Source organism: Liolophura sinensis, chromosome 10, assembly GCF_032854445.1.
Source record: "Liolophura sinensis isolate JHLJ2023 chromosome 10, CUHK_Ljap_v2, whole genome shotgun sequence".
NCBI classification, from domain to species: domain Eukaryota; kingdom Metazoa; phylum Mollusca; class Polyplacophora; order Chitonida; family Chitonidae; genus Liolophura; species Liolophura sinensis.
In genome coordinates, this window is record NC_088304.1 from 36,141,288 (window position 1) to 36,160,262 (window position 18,975).

Consider the following 18,975-nt stretch of genomic DNA (forward strand, 5'->3'; position numbering starts at 1 on the left):
AATCCCAATTAAACTGAAACTGCAGACTAATACTTGTACAGCTACATTTACCCGCTTTCTCAATTGTTTTCCTTATTTACTCATTCTTCATCCAAAATGAGATAAGTCTTAGAAGTGATTCTTGGTTTGGACTAAAGTTTTCACAGGAGAACTTATGGGGAGGTACATGTATTCCTGAAAAGATTCAAATACATGCATGCATTGGAAGTTGTAAAAGTAGCTGCAAGCAACTACTCAGGGCCACGGCCACTCACCCTCAGGTACATGAAAGTGTTTGCTGTACCACACACAGACCCTGTGACTTGTGCCTTAGTATCCTCAATCTTAGCATAGCAACATAGCCAAACCATCCTCAGTCCAACACATAGTATCCTCAGTCCAACACAGGTATAGTATCCTCAGTCCAACACATAATATCCATATATTACACATATATATCCATAATGTCCAACACAGGTATAGTATCCTCAGTCTAACACATGGCATCCTCAGTCCAACACATAGTGTCCTCAGTTCAATACAGGTATAGTATCCTCAGTCTAACACATAGTATCCTCAGTCCAACTCAGGTATAGTATCCTCAGTCCTACAAAAGTACATGTATAGTATCCTCAGTCTAGCACAGTCCTACATGTACACGGGTATAGTATCCTGAGTCCTCAGTGCAATACAGGCATAGTATCCTCAGTCCAACTTGGGTATAGTATCCTCAATCCTACAAAGGTGATCCTAAGTCCAAAAAACACTTTCCTCAGTCCAACACAGGTATAGTATCCTTAGTCCAAAACAGGTATAGCATCCTGTGTCCAACACATAGTATCCTCAGTCTAACACCGGCATACCATCCTCAGTCCAGCACACAGTATGCTCAGTCCAACACATAGCATCCTCAGTTCAGCACACAGTATGTTCAGTCCAACACATAGTATCCGCAGTCCAGCACATAGCATCCTCAGTCCAGCACACAGTATGCTCAGTCCAAAACAGGTATAGCATCCTGTGTCCAACACATAGCATCCTCAGTCCAACACCGGCATACCATCCTCAGTCCAGCACACAGTATGCTCAGTCCAAAACAGGTATAGCATCCTGTGTCCAACACATAGCATCCTCAGTCCAGCACACAGTATGCTCAGTCCAACACATAGTATCCTCAGTCCAGCAAATAGCATCCTCAGTCCATCACATAGCATCCTCAGTTCAGCACACAGTATGTTCAGTCCAACACATAGTATCCTCAGTCCAGCAAATAGCATCCTCAGTCCATCACATAGTATCCTCAGTCCAAAACAGGTATAGCATCCTGTGTCCAACACATAGTATCCTCAGTCCAACACTGGCATAGCATCCTCAGTTCAGCACACAGTATGCTCAGTCCAACACATAGTATCCTCAGTCTAACAATGGCAGTCTAACTTAGTATCATCAGCCAACCACTGGCACGGATTCCCAGGCCCAGTGCATCCTCAGACACAACACAGCACTCAGAAAATGTAACAACCTTGTTTTTCTCAGCCAAACTGGAGGAACTGTATCCTGTGGCACACATAGGTTTGGTGCATACATCTGTATTTTTAAGACAAATTTAGTCCATGAATCCTCAGTCTAAAACCAGGCACTATTCCCTCAGACAAATAAATGCACTGTATCCTTCAACACACAATGTACCAGCATATCCTCAGTCTTACACATTGACTTTGTACTCAGTCAGATTACATCCCTTCATTTTCAGACAAATACAGGCTCTACATCCTCAGGTAAATTCCATTCAAAGCCTTCAAACTGAAATACACAGACATGAGACAGAACATTACAAGATTTATTTCACAGTTATTATCTTTTAAACTGCAGGATTTAACAATTTCTTTTCTTCTGACATTTTGTACGTGAATGTACATAAACATGTATAAAACAATCATCAGATACACAAATTATTCAGACGAACCTTCACTGGCTCCTTTGGCTGGAATACAGCTCTGGGCAGTTTGAAGTAAGAAAGTTGATAGGTAAATGAGGAAGGCCACGGATTTACTCTGGACTCTCCAGTTCTCTCCACACAGAAGCCTCAAGGCTGTTATCAGGTTGTGTAATTATAAATGAAAAATTCTGGGAACTCTACTACAGGTAGGTTGTAATCTTGTTTGTAATCTACAGGTAGGTTGTAAACTTGTTTGCAATCTACAGGTAGGTTGTAATCTTAAGTTGTGGTCGCTTGTTATCACATATTTTTTTGTTTCTATTATATTACCAAATCAAATAAATGAAGCAAATTATTCTGTTATTTACTTATTTGATTGGTGTTTTACTCCATACTCAAGAATATTTCACTCATACAACGACGGCCAGCATTATGGCTGGAGGAAACCATGCTAACCCACGACCATCCGTAGGTTGCTGGTGGACCTCACGGACAGCCAGCGAGGAAACCAGCTAGACTTGAGCTCACAGCAATTGCATTGGTGAGAGGCACCACTCAGGCTTGCTAACCCCCTCGACCACGAAGGCCCAAATTATTCTGTCAAAATAATTGACTGATACTGCAGGTTGAAATTTTATAGTACAATCCACTACAGGATCCTCACTGGAACCATGTAGCTTTGCTGGCTGAAACTACAAGCAATAATTTAAGTAAAAACAATGCACATAATGTATACTTCTACTGTCTGTAGAACTATAACTAAATAATTTGTTAACATCATCACTGTTAGCAAGCCCAAAAAAAAAAACTACAAAAAAAAAAAAAACACTCATGTAAATTGCTAACTACATGTATTCAATGTGAGGTGTACATGAATCTATAACTGGGAACATACATCATCTGTGTCTGCGGTACCGGAACAGCTGCCATTTTCCAGAGCTTGTGTCATGGCTAATGAGAAGAAATCTTCAGGGACTACGTCTTTAGGACACACCTGGAAACAAATTAAAACAGAATTGCTGGCATAAGACAGGCCTCGTGGAATGCATTCATGTAAACATACAGCTGCTCTACAAAAATACATGTAGCCTGATCCGACTGCACTAGCTGTTTGATTACAGACAAACAGATGGCCGAACAAACAGATGGCCGAACAAACAGACGGCCAAACAAACAGATGGCCAGACAAATGGATGGCCAAACAGACGGATGGACAGACAAACAGATGGCCAGACAAACAGATGGCCAGACAAACAGATGGCCAGACAAACAGATGGACAGACAAACAGATGGCCAGACAAATGGATGGCCAAACAGACGGCCAGACAAACGGATGGACAGACAAACAGATGGACAGACAAACAGCCTCTCGCATTTTTTGCCCAAGGGACAAAGAGAATGTACTTTGCTACTATGCAACATCTGACACACTTTAAAATACTTTTATTTAATACTTAATATTTTGTTCAGCACTATTAAATCATGCAGTTAGATAGAGTATAATATTACTAATTACATGCAGTGCAATTATTTATTTACTGATTACTACGGTATAATGTCATTATCACATAATCAAATATTTGTTTTAAAATAACAGTGGTCAAGTTTGTTCGGAGAAAAATGGGAGTTCCCAGAGGAAACTGCAGTGCTCTGAATAAACCAGAGTTCCCAGGGGAAACTGCAGTGCTCTGAATAAACTAGAGTGCCCAGAGGAAACTGCAGTGCTCTGAATAAACTAGTGTGCCCATAGGAAACTGCAGTGCTCTGAATAAACTAGAGTGCCCAGAGGAAACTGCAGTGCCCTGAATAAACTAGGATGCCCGTAGGAAACTGCAGTGCTCTGAATAAACTAGAGTGCCAGGAGGAAACTGCAGTGCTCTGAATAAACTAGAATGCCCAGAGGAAACTGCAGTGCTCTGAATAAACTAGAGTTCTTGGATGAAACTACAGTGCTCTGAATAAACTAGAGTGCCCAGAGGAAACTGCAGTGCTCTGAATAAACTAGCGTGCCCTGAGGATACTGAAGTGCACAAAAAGAAATGGAGAGTCACTCTAGAGGCCACTTTAGTACCCAAAGAAAACTGGATGGCACAGAGAAAACATCTGGCCTTCTCACTTAAAGCTGAAACTGAAGGATTAAGAGCTAGAATTGAGCAACTCTATCTGACCCGCTTAATAAGAGCACTAGACCAGTTCGATTGTTTCCAGCTGAAAGACAATACACCTCTGACAGCATAACTTACCTTCCTCTCTATGAGGTCTGTAAAGTTGAGCTCCTTGAAAAAGGAAAGATGCTGTAATTCATAGACATCCGTCAACCTCTGGAGGGGACTTTTTGTTAGCAACTATCAACAAAGAAATACAAATTGATCTTTTCGATTTATTTCTTTGATTGCTGTTTTGTAGATGTGCTCAGCTCAAGAATTTTTCGTTTATTTTTTAAAAGAAAATAATTATTTATCAATGAGATAACATATACCGTGAATCTGACGCAAAAGTATCTCAAATCACGTTAACAGGACCACCTGCATTCAGATGCACTACAGTTAACATGCACTCATACAAACTCTGCTCTCTACTTGTAGCAAAACAACACAAAACAAACTTTTCTCATCTTTCACCGAGTCATTGAGGCATGAAATTGCCACAGACTTTCAGGGGAGATAATTTTCTGGAGCACAAACCTCTGATAGTCTATAATATGGTGAATCCACTTTTTTCTTTCAAGATGAATAAGAATCTAGTTATTAAGAAAATATGGGGACAGATTCATATATCTATAAATGATTGAATCTCTGTATGTGTGTGCTTGGTAATTAGTTTATTTACCACTTTACTATGAGATGTCAAAATAAGGGTTAAATCAAAGGAAAAGTCGACAAACAGATGTCCCGTGCTATTATGTCAGTCCATCCTTGTGAGTTTCTCCACAACTTCTTGGTATTGTTATGTCGAGCAGTACAAAACTTTTCAAAAAAGAAAAAGTAGCAGCTGGAGAAGTGGTCTGATGAGATTTGCCTTACCCTTGAGATTTGCCTTACCCTTGAGATGGCTTCCTGGGCCTGGTAGTTGAGGTGGTATGGCACTTTGAATTCCCACTCAAACACTTTAGAGGCCATCAGTTTGTGATTCTCAGCTCCATCCACAGGATACTGGCAGGAAAATCAAGGCTTTTATATCACCTCATGTGTATATTTCATTTTGGTGTACCTGTGATAATACTGGTAGATCACTGTAGGTACATGCAGTACACATGCACTGTAACATTACAGCAAAAAACAATCTGCACCTTGTTTTTGTACACTAGCCTGTCACTATCTCCACTACAGCAAAGGACTTGTGGCCTTTCTACCTTTAGGAATATGCCCATCATTTAGATGATTTAGAGTTCACCACAGAATGACAAACCAAAGGTGACAATCGCCCATGTCTTAACTCACCTTACCAGCTAGCATGACAAACATGAGAATACCCAGAGACCACCAATCTGCTGCATGTCCATATGGGTAAACTGCCAGCACCTCCGGGGCTGAAACACACGTCAATATCAATCAGCACACAGTTACAACACCGTGACCACTACACCTGAACAAGGCACAAGACTATGCATTTATAATGCAGCTTCAAATTCCATGCTTGATCTCAAGATGGAGCTAAGTAAGGATGACTTTCAAACTATTAGGTTCAGACAACTTCTCACACCCATCTGTGTACTGTAACATAACGAACAGTTCTCACACCAATCCATGTACTGTAATGTTCCACACACAGTTCTCAAAAATGAACTGTAATGTTCCACACACGGTTCTCAAAAATGCTGTAATGTTCCACACATAGTTCGCACAATTACCCATGTACTGTAATGTTCCACGCACAGTTCTAATACCCATACCCATCCATGTACTCTAATGTTCCACACACGGTTATCATACTCACTCATGCACTGTAATGTTCCACACACCGTTATCATACTCACCCATGCACTGTAATGTTCCACACACGGTTATCATACTCATCCATGTACTGTAATGTTCCACACACAGTTATCACACTCATCCAAGTACTGTAATGTTCCACACATGGTTATCATACTCACCCATGTACTGTAATGTTCCACACACTGTTATCATACTCATCCATGTACTGTAATGTTCCACACACAGCTCTCGCACTCACCCAAGTACTGTAATGCTCCACACACTGTTATCATACTCATCCATGTACTGTAATGTTCCACACACAGTTCTCACACTCACACAAATACTGTAATGTTCCACACACAGTTCTCACACTCACTGCTGTACTGTAATGTTCCACACACGGTTATCATACTCACCCATGTACTGTAGTGTTCCACACACAGTTCTCACACTCACCCAAGTACTGTAACGTTCCACACACGGTTACCACACTTACCCATGTACTGTAATATTCCACATACGGTTATCATACTCATCCATGTACTGTAATGTTCCACACACAGTTCTCACACTTACTCATGCACTGTAATGTTCCACACACAACTCTCGCACTCACCCAAGTACTATACACACGGCTATCACACTCACCTACGTACTGTAATGTTCCACACATGGTGCTCACACTCACCCACGTACTGTAATGTTCCACACAGTTCTTACACTCACCCATGTACTGTAATGTTCCACACACGGTTACCACACTTACCCATGTACTGCAATGTTCCACACACAGTTATCACACTCACCCATGTACTGTAACGTTCCACACACAGTTCTCACACTCACCCCTGTACTGTAATGTTTCACACACAGTTCTTACACTCACACATGTACTGTGATGTTCCACACACGGTTACCACACTCACCCATGTACTGCAATGTTCCACACACAGTTCTGGTCTTTTCTCCAACCATCAACCACTTTGCCAAGCCAAAGTCTGTCACCTGCACATGACCTATGAACATAGATGGAGAAGAAAAGCTTGTACATGTTACAAACAGTGTGATGCAGAGCACCCATGCTAGATTATATTTTTCAAGTTTCCTATACATGCATGAATAATTTCACAGTTTACCAGCAATTCTGTATTGCATCAATACAGTGCATACATCTAAACTTTTGATCAGAGTTGAAAGTTAGGTTGTGCACTTGATTTATGGTCACAGAGATGGACATACACCTAAAAATTCTAACACTAAATTATACTGATTTCATAAAAACGTATTTGCATTTTAATATCATCACCAAGATCGCATCAAAAATAATACTTTACGAAAATCTTAGCCCGTAAAAATGCACTAAAAAAATGACCTTAAAATGATGTATCTGATGGCAATACATGTTTTTCTGCAATATGTGTCACTTTATCCTACACCTGAGGGGAACCACAGTAATTAGACGCCATTGAAACTTACCATCTTCGTTGAACAGGATGTTTTCCATCTGAAAGCAGAGATAACATGCTATATATTTAAGGGTGTATTTAGCGTCTGTCTATGGGGTTACATGTACAGGGACTAGGTCGAGGGAACAACAATCAATGAGCTGTAGAAATTAAACAACACTGTTTACATTCATTCTGACAAATCAATGTTGAATTAATAACACTCTCAACTGTATACATTATGAGCACCAACAGCTGAGGTTTTGGTTTTGTTGAATTGTGGTTTGCACAAATCTGGGTTTACAGTTAATTATCATGTCTCTCAGGTGGTCTGATTTAATGTACATGTACAGATGGTTTACAACATTTGCTCTCAAGTCTTGAGGTGCAAACCTATACTGTTAACTTAAGAGTACAGTACATTGTACCTTGATATCCCTGTAGATGACACCTGCTTTGTGAAGGTAATCTGAAAGGAAACCACAAAAAATACATCAGGATTTTTCACATCCATTTTCCACATTGCACCTGGTGTTTGTCTTTCAGAAGCACACAAAGGTCGTAAAATATTTTCAAATGACACTTTTGGTGCCATCACTGATGTTTTGTGATAAGAAATTGACCCCAACTCAAAAAAAAAAATAACTGTTTATTACAAGGCAGAAGAATCCATCAGAATAAAGTGAAATGTATCACTAGTAAAAAAAACTTTAGGAGAAATACATGAAATTCATGAAAATGGATCAAAAATGGATCACAAGAGGGCTGCACGAACCCCGATAGATCTGACATGATCTGCGCACGGCCATGGCTGTTATTCCTTACCTAGGACCATTGCCATTTCTGCCACCAAGTACTTGACAAATACAGGAGGGAATCTCTCATGGTACCTCCACAGTGTAAACACATCCCCATACGGTTTGTAGTCCAACACTGCCCAATATATAACACACATCAGCAATAAGCAATAAGTCCACAGTGTAAACACATCCCCGTATGGCTTGTAGTCCAACACTGCCCAATATATAACAGAAATCAGCAATAAGCAATAAGTCCACAGTGTAAACACATCCCCGTACGGCTTGAAGTCCAACACTGCCCAATACATAACACACATCAGCAATAAGCAATAAGTCCACAGTGTAAACACATCCCCGTACGGCTTGTAGTCCAACACTGCCCAATATATAACACACATCAGCAATAAGCAATAAGTCCACAGTGTAAACACATCCCCTTACGGCTTGTAGTCCAACACTGCCCAATACATAACACACATCAGCAATAAGCAATAAGTCCACAGTGTAAACACATCCCCGTACGGCTTGTAGTCCAACACTGCCCAATATATAACACACCTCAGCAATGAGCAATAAGTCCACAGTGTAAACACATCCCCGTACGGCTTGTAGTCCAACACTGCCCAATATATAACACACATCAGCAATAAGCAATAAGTCCACAGTGTAAACACATCCCCGTACGGCTTGTAGTCCAACACTGCCCAATACATAACACACATCAGCAATAAGCAACTCAAATATCAGTGCTATCCAATCATTTGACTGTGTGCCACTTCTTTATTACTTCATTACTAGTTGTACTTTTCAAGGTAACAACATCTCAAGTTTTGTGAGGATAAGTACATGTACTTATGGATGAACGATTATGACTTAGTTGTGGGTAATATTTCAGCAAATGGTGGCCAAAATCAGTTAATATGGTGGCACACATGAAGTGTATACGCATATATACATGATGATGTGAGTTAACGACTGTGCTCACCTACCTGTGTTCAGGACTGTGCTAACATGATCTTGCTCATGAAAAAGTATGTATAGGTTCATGGAAACTCACTAAAATGTACATGTATGGTCATGTGCCTGCTCACCAAAATGTGTGTACATCCGAGTTGACATGGATGCTCACCAAAATGTATGTAAAGGTGTGTTGGCATGGTTGCTCACCAAAGTGTGTCTTCATGTGTGCTGATATTTTGCTCACCAAAATATATGTACAGGGGTGGTGACTTGGTAGTTCACAAAAACGTATGAACAACAGTGTTAACATACCTGCTCACCAAAATGTGTCGATGTGGCTGCTCACCAAAATGTACTTACAGCTGTGTTGACATGGCTGCTCACCAAAATGTACATACAGCTGTGCAGATATGGCTGCCCACCAAATCTATGTTCATGCACAGCTGTGTTGACATGGATGCTCACCAAAATGTATGTTCATGCACAGTTGTGTTGACATGGATGCTCACCAAAATGTATGTTCATGCACAGCTGTGTTGACATGTATTCTCACCAAAATGTATGTTCATGCACAGCTGCGTTGACATGGATGGTAACCAAAATGTATGTTCATGCACAGCTGTGTTGACATGGATTCTCACCAAAATGTATGTTCATGCACAGCTGCGTTGACATGGATTCTCACCAAAATGTATGTTCATGCACAGCTGCGTTGACATGGATTCTCACCAAAATGTATGTTCATGCACAGCTCTGTTGACATGGAGGCTCACCAAAATGTATGTTCATGCACAGCTATGTTGACATGGAGGCTCACCAAAATGTATGTTCATGCACAGCTGTGTTGACATGGATTCTCACCAAAATGTATGTTCATGTACAGCTGTGTTGACATGGATTCTCACCAAAATGTATGTTCATGTACAGCTGTGTTGACATGGATGCTCACCAAAATGTATGTTCATGTACAGCTGCGTTGACATGGATTCTCACCAAAATGTATGTTCATGTACAGCTGCGTTGACATGGAGGCTCACCAAAATGTATGTTCATGCACAGCTCTGTTGACATGGATTCTCACCAAAATGTATGTTCATGTACAGCTATGTTGACATGGATTCTCACCAAAATGTATGTTCATGCACAGCTGTGTTGACATGGATGCTCACCAAAATGTATGTTCATGCACAGTTGTGTTGACATGGATGCTCACCAAAATGTATGATCATGCACAGCTCTGTTGACATGGATGCTCACCAAATTGTATGTTCATGCACAGCTGTGTTGACATGGATGCTCACCAAAATGTATGTTCATGCACAGCTCTGTTGACATGGATGCTCACCAAATTGTATGTTCATGCACAGCTGTGTTGACATGGATTCTCACCAAAATGTATGTTCATGCACAGCTGTGTTGACATGGATTCTCACCAAAATGTATGTTCATGCACAGCTCTGTTGACATGGATGCTAACCAAAATGTATGTTCATGCACAGCTCTGTTGACATGGCTTCTCACCAAAATGTATGTTCATGTACAGCTATGTTGACATGGATTCTCACCAAAATGTATGTTCATGCACAGCTATGTTGACATGGATTCTCACCAAAATGTATGTTCATGTACAGCTATGTTGACATGGATGCTAACCAAAATGTATGTTCATGTACAGCTGTGTTGACATGGATGCTCACCAAAATGTATGTTCATGCACAGCTGTGTTGACATGGATGCTCACCAAATTGTATGTTCATGCACAGCTGTGTTGACATGGATGCTCACCAAAATGTATGTTCATGCACAGCTATGTTGACATGGATGCTCACCAAAATGTATGTTCATGTACAGCTGTGTTGACATGGATTCTCACCAAAATGTATGTTCATGCACAGCTATGTTGACATGGATTCTCACCAAAATGTATGTTCATGTACAGCTACGTTGACATGGATGCTAACCAAAATGTATGTTCATGTACAGCTGTGTTGACATGGATTCTCACCAAAATGTATGTTCATGCACAGCTGTGTTGACATGGATGCTCACCAAATTGTATGTTCATGCACAGCTGTGTTGACATTGAGGGGCACCAAAATGTATGTTCAAGCACAGCTGTGTTGACATGGATTCTCACCAAAATGTATGTTCATGTACAGCTATGTTGACATGGATCTTCAAAAAATGTATATTCATCTACAGCTGTGTTGACACTGCTGCTCACCAAATTGAATGTTCATGTACAGCTGTGTTAAGAGGGCGGCTCACCAAAATGTATGTTCATGTCCTGCAGTGTTATGTGCGCTGCAGTTTAGCAGGATAGCAGGGGTAACAATACTTACCTATGTAGAGTTGTTTTTTAGACTGCCAGTATTCCTGTGTTTTCACCAAAAACGGGTGATCACCTAGCATAGACTGAAAAGAGGAAAGTACAGAATCAGGTATCAGAAATGTTGTTGACTGACATTTTACTCTGTCAAAAATCTTACTCTCGGACAAGGTAGACACAAGCCATAGATCCATGAACAAATGCATTTATTTACTTATTTATTTATTTGATTGGCATTTTATGCCATACTCTAGAATACTTCACTTATACGATGGGATTGGAGGAAACCAGGCAGAGCCCAGGGGAAGCCCACGATCATCCGCAGGCTGCTGACAGACCTTCCCACATTTGGCTGGAGAGGAAACCAGCAACAGCTGGACTTGAACTCACAGCGACTGCATTGGTGAGAGACTCCTGGGTCATTACACTGCGCTAGCGCGATAACTAACTGAACTGAACAGGTACATAAAAATTGAATCTTACCTATTTACATGTATGACACTTTCCCTGTTGCCGCTAATACATCTATTCCGTTATTTCAGACTAATGGATCTACCGGGGACGGTTCTTTAAAAGTATACTAAAAGTTAGATCAGGCTTACACCTTAATACCACGCCTGACATAACACAAAACTAATGGCACTTATGTCCAGACTAAAGTTGATACCAGGCCTAAATGCAAATACACTTTTGAACTGGGGCGTGTTTAGTTGGCTTCACAGACAGTAGATGTCAGTTTGTAAATAGCAAAATTTCATTAAGTTGACCACTTACAGCGTAATAAAATACAGATATGACTGCAATCTACAACAGAGGTAATAACTCTTGTTAGGATACCAACCTGTATAGCAGCTTCATCTTTACACTGCTGAACAGCTCCCTCTATGATGATTGAGGTCTTGTTCATGATCTACAAATACCACACCCAACACATGAAGCAGCAACTACACTGTGACCTTAATGTCGCATTAATAAACATTCAACATTGTCTGCCATGTCCGCTTATAGCATTACAAGTGAGCCCAACACCACCTTCATCTCTTCCATGGCCGTCTCCCATGGAACAGCAGGCTAAAACGTATAAATTCAACGGGGTAGAGAGTACCCGTGATGGGTTTATACCAGCAGGGTTTTACCTGGCTGTAATTTTTGTGGGGTCCAATGGACCCCATTCAAAAAAAAAAGTGGGGTCCCACATACCATAATGGGGGTCCAATGAATTTTAAATATATAAATGACCTATAAAAACACATATATATATTAATGACCTTTGTGCTCTGTTTATTTTTTTCAATGTTACAAAGACTTTTTTTTCTCTATCATTAAAGTCAAACTCTCAATTTATGTTATGATTATCACTTATATAGTCACTGAGTGGCCTTGAGTGACAGTCTGACTAGCTGTACACTGAGAGAACTTATTAATGAGGAAGTCTTTTTTTCATGTCAGTGAAAATTTTGGCTGCTCTGGCAAAGTCAAAGTGCTCCACACTGCCACCGTTCAGTTTGATAAACATCAGCCTGTTTAGACGTTCTGGGGTTATCCGGTTCCTGGATTTGTTCTTGATTGCATTTTGGATGGAAAATCCCCTCTCACATGGGGCAGAGGAAACTGGAAACACCAATGCAATTTTGCCAAGTAACACAAAGTCAGGAAACTCTTCATTAAACCCTCTGATCAACACTTTCACAAAAGCTTCAAATGAAAGCACTTGGTATGACTTAGCTAAGTGTTTGAACTGTAGAAAGCTAGCTTCCATTCTCTCTTTGCTAACAAGCTCTTGGTAAAACTCTACTAACACACCAAACTGTTGCACGCCATAATCTAAGAGGTTAAGGTCACTAGGGTATCGCCCTGGGTTGAACAGGACATCAAAACATTCAAGCTTGTCTAACATGTCACTGGGAAACCTGTCATCAAGGTTACTGCTGAGCTTATCCAGGTAGGTATTTCTGATATCATTAAACCTTTGCCAGAGAATGTTATTATCTGTAACATTCACATCATGGTACTTGGCTGCCTCTCCTGTTGTTGGCATCTCGCCCAAAGCATTGAGGACTTCCGTAACCTTGCTGGACCCTTTTCTCACGTCAGTCGATGTGTTCTTGGCAGAAGTAACACTGTGTTTGATATGAGAAAGGTTGACGGCATCTTTCTGGAACGTAAGACTTAGAATTCCAATGGCTGTTAAAATGTCAATGAGGAGGGCTGTGAACAACAGGAACAATGAATTGCCAATAAATTTTGATAGTCCTACTGCTTTCGGTGATTTATCCGCATCAAGGGAGAGCATAATGGCACAATAACTGTCTAGAATCATTTTCACAGCAGACTCAATAGAAAGCCAACGAACAGATGTGGGTTCCACAATTTGTTTTGCCTTGCCGTTAAGAACAGTTTGTAGTTGTCTTAGCTTATCGTATCTGACAGAAGAATCCCTGTAAAACTGATAGAGTGAGTGGATCATGGCATGATAGTTCTTGCAATACTCAATCGACTTTCCTGCCTGGGATACAGCTAAATTCAAACGGTGAGCCACGCAGTGGATATGGACAATATTCTTATTTCGATGGCCCAGTTTTGCGCCGAGTCCATTGTGACGACCAGTCATTACAGCCGCTCCGTCAGTTCCCAGACCAAGGACTTTCTGCATGTCATCCTGGCAAATGTTTTTCCTTTCCAAAACTGAGACAATGGCAGTTTCAATACCAGCAGCGGTACCGTCTGTTATACGTTCATTGCCTATAAACGACACATGCACTTCTCCATTGTCAATGTATCTAACATAAATGGCAATTTTTTTTTCCACTGATACGTCACAAGTCTCATCCAACATTATGCCAATGAAGTCACTTGCCTGTAATTTGTCAAGAATGCTTTCCTCCGCGACTTGTTCTATACACTCCTCCATTTCGGAGACAATTTGCGGCCGTTTGTAGTACTGCTTCACTTTTACACCATTCAAAACTTGCAAGTCCATTAGGTCTCGAAAATTATCAGCGGCAATGTTATTTTTGGCCATCACAAAAACAGTTCTTAGCTGAATCATTTCGCTGTTCATTTTTTCGTCGTACGTATTTTGGCTGACTTCGCGAACTTTTTTCATGGCCGCATCTGTGTGAGAGCGCGTATGTAAAATCTTTACAGCCTCGATGTGTTGTTTAGAATCTTGATGGCGGGACAATGCGCTGAGTTGAAAGTTACAACAGCCCTGGTTTGTTGTGAAGGAACTGTCAAAATTTGCATTTTTACAAGTGTTACATATCATACCCGAGGCCTGGGATTCGGAGTTGGCCCTACTCAACCATGGAAATTTCATTTGCCATTCGGTTTGAAACGATCGAGTGCGAGCCTGTTTAGGTGCCGATACCGCGTCTGTGTCAGTGTGTGAAGTTTTTTCAGCTTCAGCCGGCTCAGGTGATTCAGAATCACGCATGACAACAGTGTGGCTAGACTCGGATCCACGTCAGAGACGCGTGTTTTTTGCGTCCGGTAAATCCCTGTACCAGTATGACATACTGTGGAGTTACTGCCAAGGACAAAATTAATCTCTTCCACTGACATTTATCTATTGTCTAACTGTATCATCAAATTAAAGACACCAGAAATGACACCACAGCTTATTCTGATGTGAGATCATATATACTCACTTCATCTAGGTCTAAAAGCAGATATGTTTAAGATCACCACTTGGAGAAAGTGATTGTCCATGGCAGTCCACATCAATGTTACATAACACTGGATAATAAAGGTGCTCTCCAAAATGGTCACGCCCATATTTTCAGGCTTTGTATGTCAATCATCATTCCTACTTGAGTAACCGAAATCCTTGACAATGCCTTCAGTTTTGCCTCACCAAATGACAGATTATCTAACACTTCAAAACTTGACTCTTCCTAACTTCCAGCAAATGTACAGAATATTAATGTCAACATGTATGTTGTCTTTGAGAGACAGAGGAAGGCACAAGTAAACTCATCTTCTATACTGGTAACCCATGGTTTCACATTCACATTTTCCTGATGTGCCTTTGTTCTCACATGACTAATATCAGTATTTAATTGTTGGAATTACAGGCTGCTTACATAGTAAAGGCTTTACCTTCATTGCATATATAGCCTTTTCATCCTCACGTCGTACTTTGAGAACATTCCCAAAAGCACCTTTGGCAATAACACCTACCACCTGAAGGGTACAAAAACACACAGGCAAATTAGACGGGGATACTTGTTCTTGCTGATTATATTTACAAAATAAAGCAAAGTATGTATTGTTGCAAAACTGACACCTTCAATGGAAGTCCATTTCGAGTCAGGAATTGAGCTTGATAATCACGGTACAATATTATAACTTCTGTACTTGAGATTCACAACAATGCCATGTCAGAACATGTGAATTTTATAATCTCATTAACTTAATAATTTGGACTCTTTTTGCCCTAAACTTGGGTGCCAACAAGAGGTACAAAAAATTGTCCTCACAGTACCTCATAGCCCAGTTCATCCAAGTCTCCCTGCAAAGGAAATTCCGGCAGGAAGAGCGCCTCCACCAGAGGGATGCGCCTCTGAGTCGTGGATACTTTTGGTGCCTCTCTGAATTTTGCCTTGCGGATATCATGACTTGATCCCAATTTAAACAGCCGCTGGCTACTGCGAGATTTAGATCTCATAAAGTCACCATCAGCTGACAGAAACTGGAAATGAAAGAACACAGAAGTATTAATGGGATACTAAAACAGTGGTTAATTTCAATAATATCAAAAAAAAAAAAAAAAATGGCATCTCTGGTGAAAATAAACTTGCCTCAAGTGGGTAATAGAGGGGTCAAAATGATATCTTGAGTTCTTCAGATTGAGAACCTGGTTCAAACCCAGCACGTTCCTTTACATCTTTTTCAGGTTTTTTCTTCTTTTTTCGTTCATATTTTTACTCTTCAGCATATAATTTATGCAGAGCGCACAGTGCCAACCACAGGAATTGCTGTCCACAACAGCTACATGTACATGTATATATACAGCCTAACACTGCTATCTGGGAGCAATATTTATTTTCTTTTTACTGGTCTTTACACAAGCCCCAATGGACATTATACACAGATGCCTGCAGTTCAAATCCAGGTAATTCTTGCCAATCTCTTTTTCCCATTATCATGAAATTTATAGACATCAGGCTACCAGAAGTCGTTCTTTCACTTTTCTATACCTTTCCATGTTATCTTTCACCCCATTGTCTGCTTGCGGCTGCCTCATGGGAGTGATGTGCCCGCATGTGTGTGCTCTCAAATAATTTCCGATTATTATCAGACCTAGTTCTCAAATAATCTTCTCTTGTTTATTTTCCTATACCTTCCCTTTTCATCTTTTACCTCCTCATCTCCTTGCCACTGCCCTAGGCCAGAGAACTGTTTGTATCGTTTACAGTTACATGTAGCCTACAAGATTACACACATTGTGCAATCAACACTTTCTGATAATTATGCTGGCATGACTGATAGCACAAAACCCTTCCTGTATTTCAGTCACACAAAATTCACTAAAAATGCCATGAAGTCAAATTTCTTAACCTTTTCAAAATAACCACAGTCACTGCTGATTAGGTTTGCCAGCAGCCAGCAGATGGTCGTGGATTTTCCCCCACGCTCTGCCCGCTTTCCTCCCACCATAATCGAGGCCTTCCACCGTAAAGAACCAATGTTTTGTGGGTTTGTTGTTGATGACTTCGGAAGGACCCGCAAGCAACCAAATGATTTTCTTGCTAGGTACCGCAGGTTTTCGAGCACTTCCGAAAGCAACGTGGCAGTTGTGTCATGTGCCTAGCACCGATGACCATGTAGTTTTCAGCTCTGCTGGATTTACTAGCGATTGGAAGAGGGAACATCTGGCCGAGATGAGCATTTCGGTCAACTACGAATACGGACAGACAATTTTTATCCGCCCCAACATTGATGATGGACAGCATGTAAAGCAGGTACAGTTATATGACAGGTAGCATTGTTTGCATCAGGGCCGTTATCCTATAGTATGAAGAGACGGTCGGTCAGAGCTAGTTAGAAGTCTAATTTCTGATTTAATGAAATCGTCCTATTATCGTTACAGCCACTCATCACATGATGTGGAAGTTTTGTGGAGCTGTCAGACTGTTGTCAGAGTGTCACTACGCATTCGTGCAGAACTTATCAAGTATTAATATAAATATAGTCAGAACTGTTAGGCCTTATCATGTTGTAGTTGTTGTATTACCTGGGTGTCCGGCAGAGACAATGACTTTCTCAGCGGCAGCTTGTTGTTACTGTTCCCCATTCTACATCGTCTCGATGACGAAACGCCCAACCATCACTAAATCCCACAGATGCCCTATCAAATCATCACGAACTTCGACTCGTCTTCCTTCAAAACTTATTTTACCGCTTTCATTTCTCTTTGTAACACCCAGCTCACTTCCGGGCGACCTCATTCGCAGAGCAATACAATGGCGAAAAGCTCTGTCCTTTGAAAAAATTGCGGAAGCATGTTTGCGCCGTGGGCCTAAAGAACAAGCGCACAGAAAAGAACTTGTATTTTGTAGTCTTCTTTTTCGTGAATAATTAATATTAATTAAAGATTATTTTAGGTGCCAAAAAGCCATTTTTCTATGTTGATTTATCGACTATATTTTCCCTAGCGGTATGTATAAAAAAGAGCCATCCCTGCTTTTGAATACGACCTATTGTGGTCACCAGGGGGCGCTCGTGTCGGTAGTAAATATGTCTATAAATAAACTTTCAAAATAATTCAAACGCATTCATTTATTGTATTTCATGTCAGGCTTTCTATATTTTTTTAAATACAAACCGTTATTTTTTTATTCTTTAGAAACAAAATAACCGTGGCCATAAAGCAGAACCCATATTTGTTGTGTGTTGCGATCTAGATAGAGGTTACGTACAATGTATATAGAGAGTACTGTACAAAACGTTCATCACATGCTGCAAATCCCGTACACTTGTTGTTTATCTGTTGACACAGCTGTTGCACAGATGTTTTTCGAAACATTGTCATCGTTTGTCAAATCGCTCTGTTGAATTGCTAGTTCGATTATTTATTTTTTCTCTATATGCCTGTTCGGTCAAAGGGAACATATCTGTATATACGTTTCATATATATGAACTGATCGATATGCAGCCAATTGCATATATAATTATATCGGAGTATGGAATATGAAATGATCGAATTAACCTCTCCCCCCCCCCCCCACCCCTCCACCATTCAGTACAACCTTTTACCTTATTAAAATCTGAGTACGAAGATTTGAAATTTGACACAACTACAGAAATAATTCAACTTACCGGTACTTTGCCAGAACTTTTTAAACTGTGCCAGTGAGGGTAGTACATATCCATATTTTCTCAATACAACTAGGCCCATGAGCTGTTTACGTACTCATGTGTGCTAAGCAGAACCTACGATTTATCATCAGATTGCTGTGACTATGACCAATATCAAGAAAAAAATTCTGCACCGACACGCAAGTTATTTTAGGCTATACATGTAGTTGCATGCCACATATAGATAACTGCAGCCAAGATCTGGCACTATGTACCTGATAATTCATCTACACATAGCATG

At 40.5% G+C, this 18,975-nt stretch overlaps 1 protein-coding gene across 1 annotated transcript; it reads right to left on the reverse strand.

The window, feature by feature from the left end:
- Positions 1-1,650: 1,650 nt before the first annotated feature.
- On the reverse strand, positions 1,651-17,770 carry LOC135476570 (ribosomal protein S6 kinase-related protein-like). Its single transcript, XM_064756635.1, has 14 exons — positions 17,611-17,770; positions 15,859-16,065; positions 15,474-15,557; positions 12,214-12,282; positions 11,386-11,458; positions 8,109-8,216; positions 7,712-7,752; positions 7,315-7,342; positions 6,765-6,854; positions 5,359-5,447; positions 4,960-5,070; positions 4,162-4,263; positions 2,814-2,912; positions 1,651-1,782 (listed from the first exon to the last, which is right to left on the reverse strand). The coding sequence occupies exons 1-14, from the start codon at positions 17,668-17,670 to the stop codon at positions 1,729-1,731; spliced, it is 1,215 nt and encodes a 404-aa protein (XP_064612705.1). The 5' UTR covers positions 17,671-17,770; the 3' UTR covers positions 1,651-1,728.
- Positions 17,771-18,975: the final 1,205 nt, after the last annotated feature.

What these genes read in the sequence shown, in the direction of transcription:
- LOC135476570 (XM_064756635.1), bottom strand. Translation starts at nt 17,670, where the DNA reads ATGGGGAACAGTAACAACAAGCTGCCGCTGAGAAAGTCATTGTCTCTG. An exon ending in TAAAAAACAACTCTACATAG is followed by an intron (nt 8,217 to 11,385) that starts GTAAGTATTGTT and finishes TATATTGGGCAG; the next exon opens with TGTTGGACTACAAACCGTAT. An exon ending in TGGAACATTGCAGTACATGG is followed by an intron (nt 5,448 to 6,764) that starts GTGAGTGTGGTA and finishes CGTGTGTTTCAG; the next exon opens with CCCCGGAGGTGCTGGCAGTT.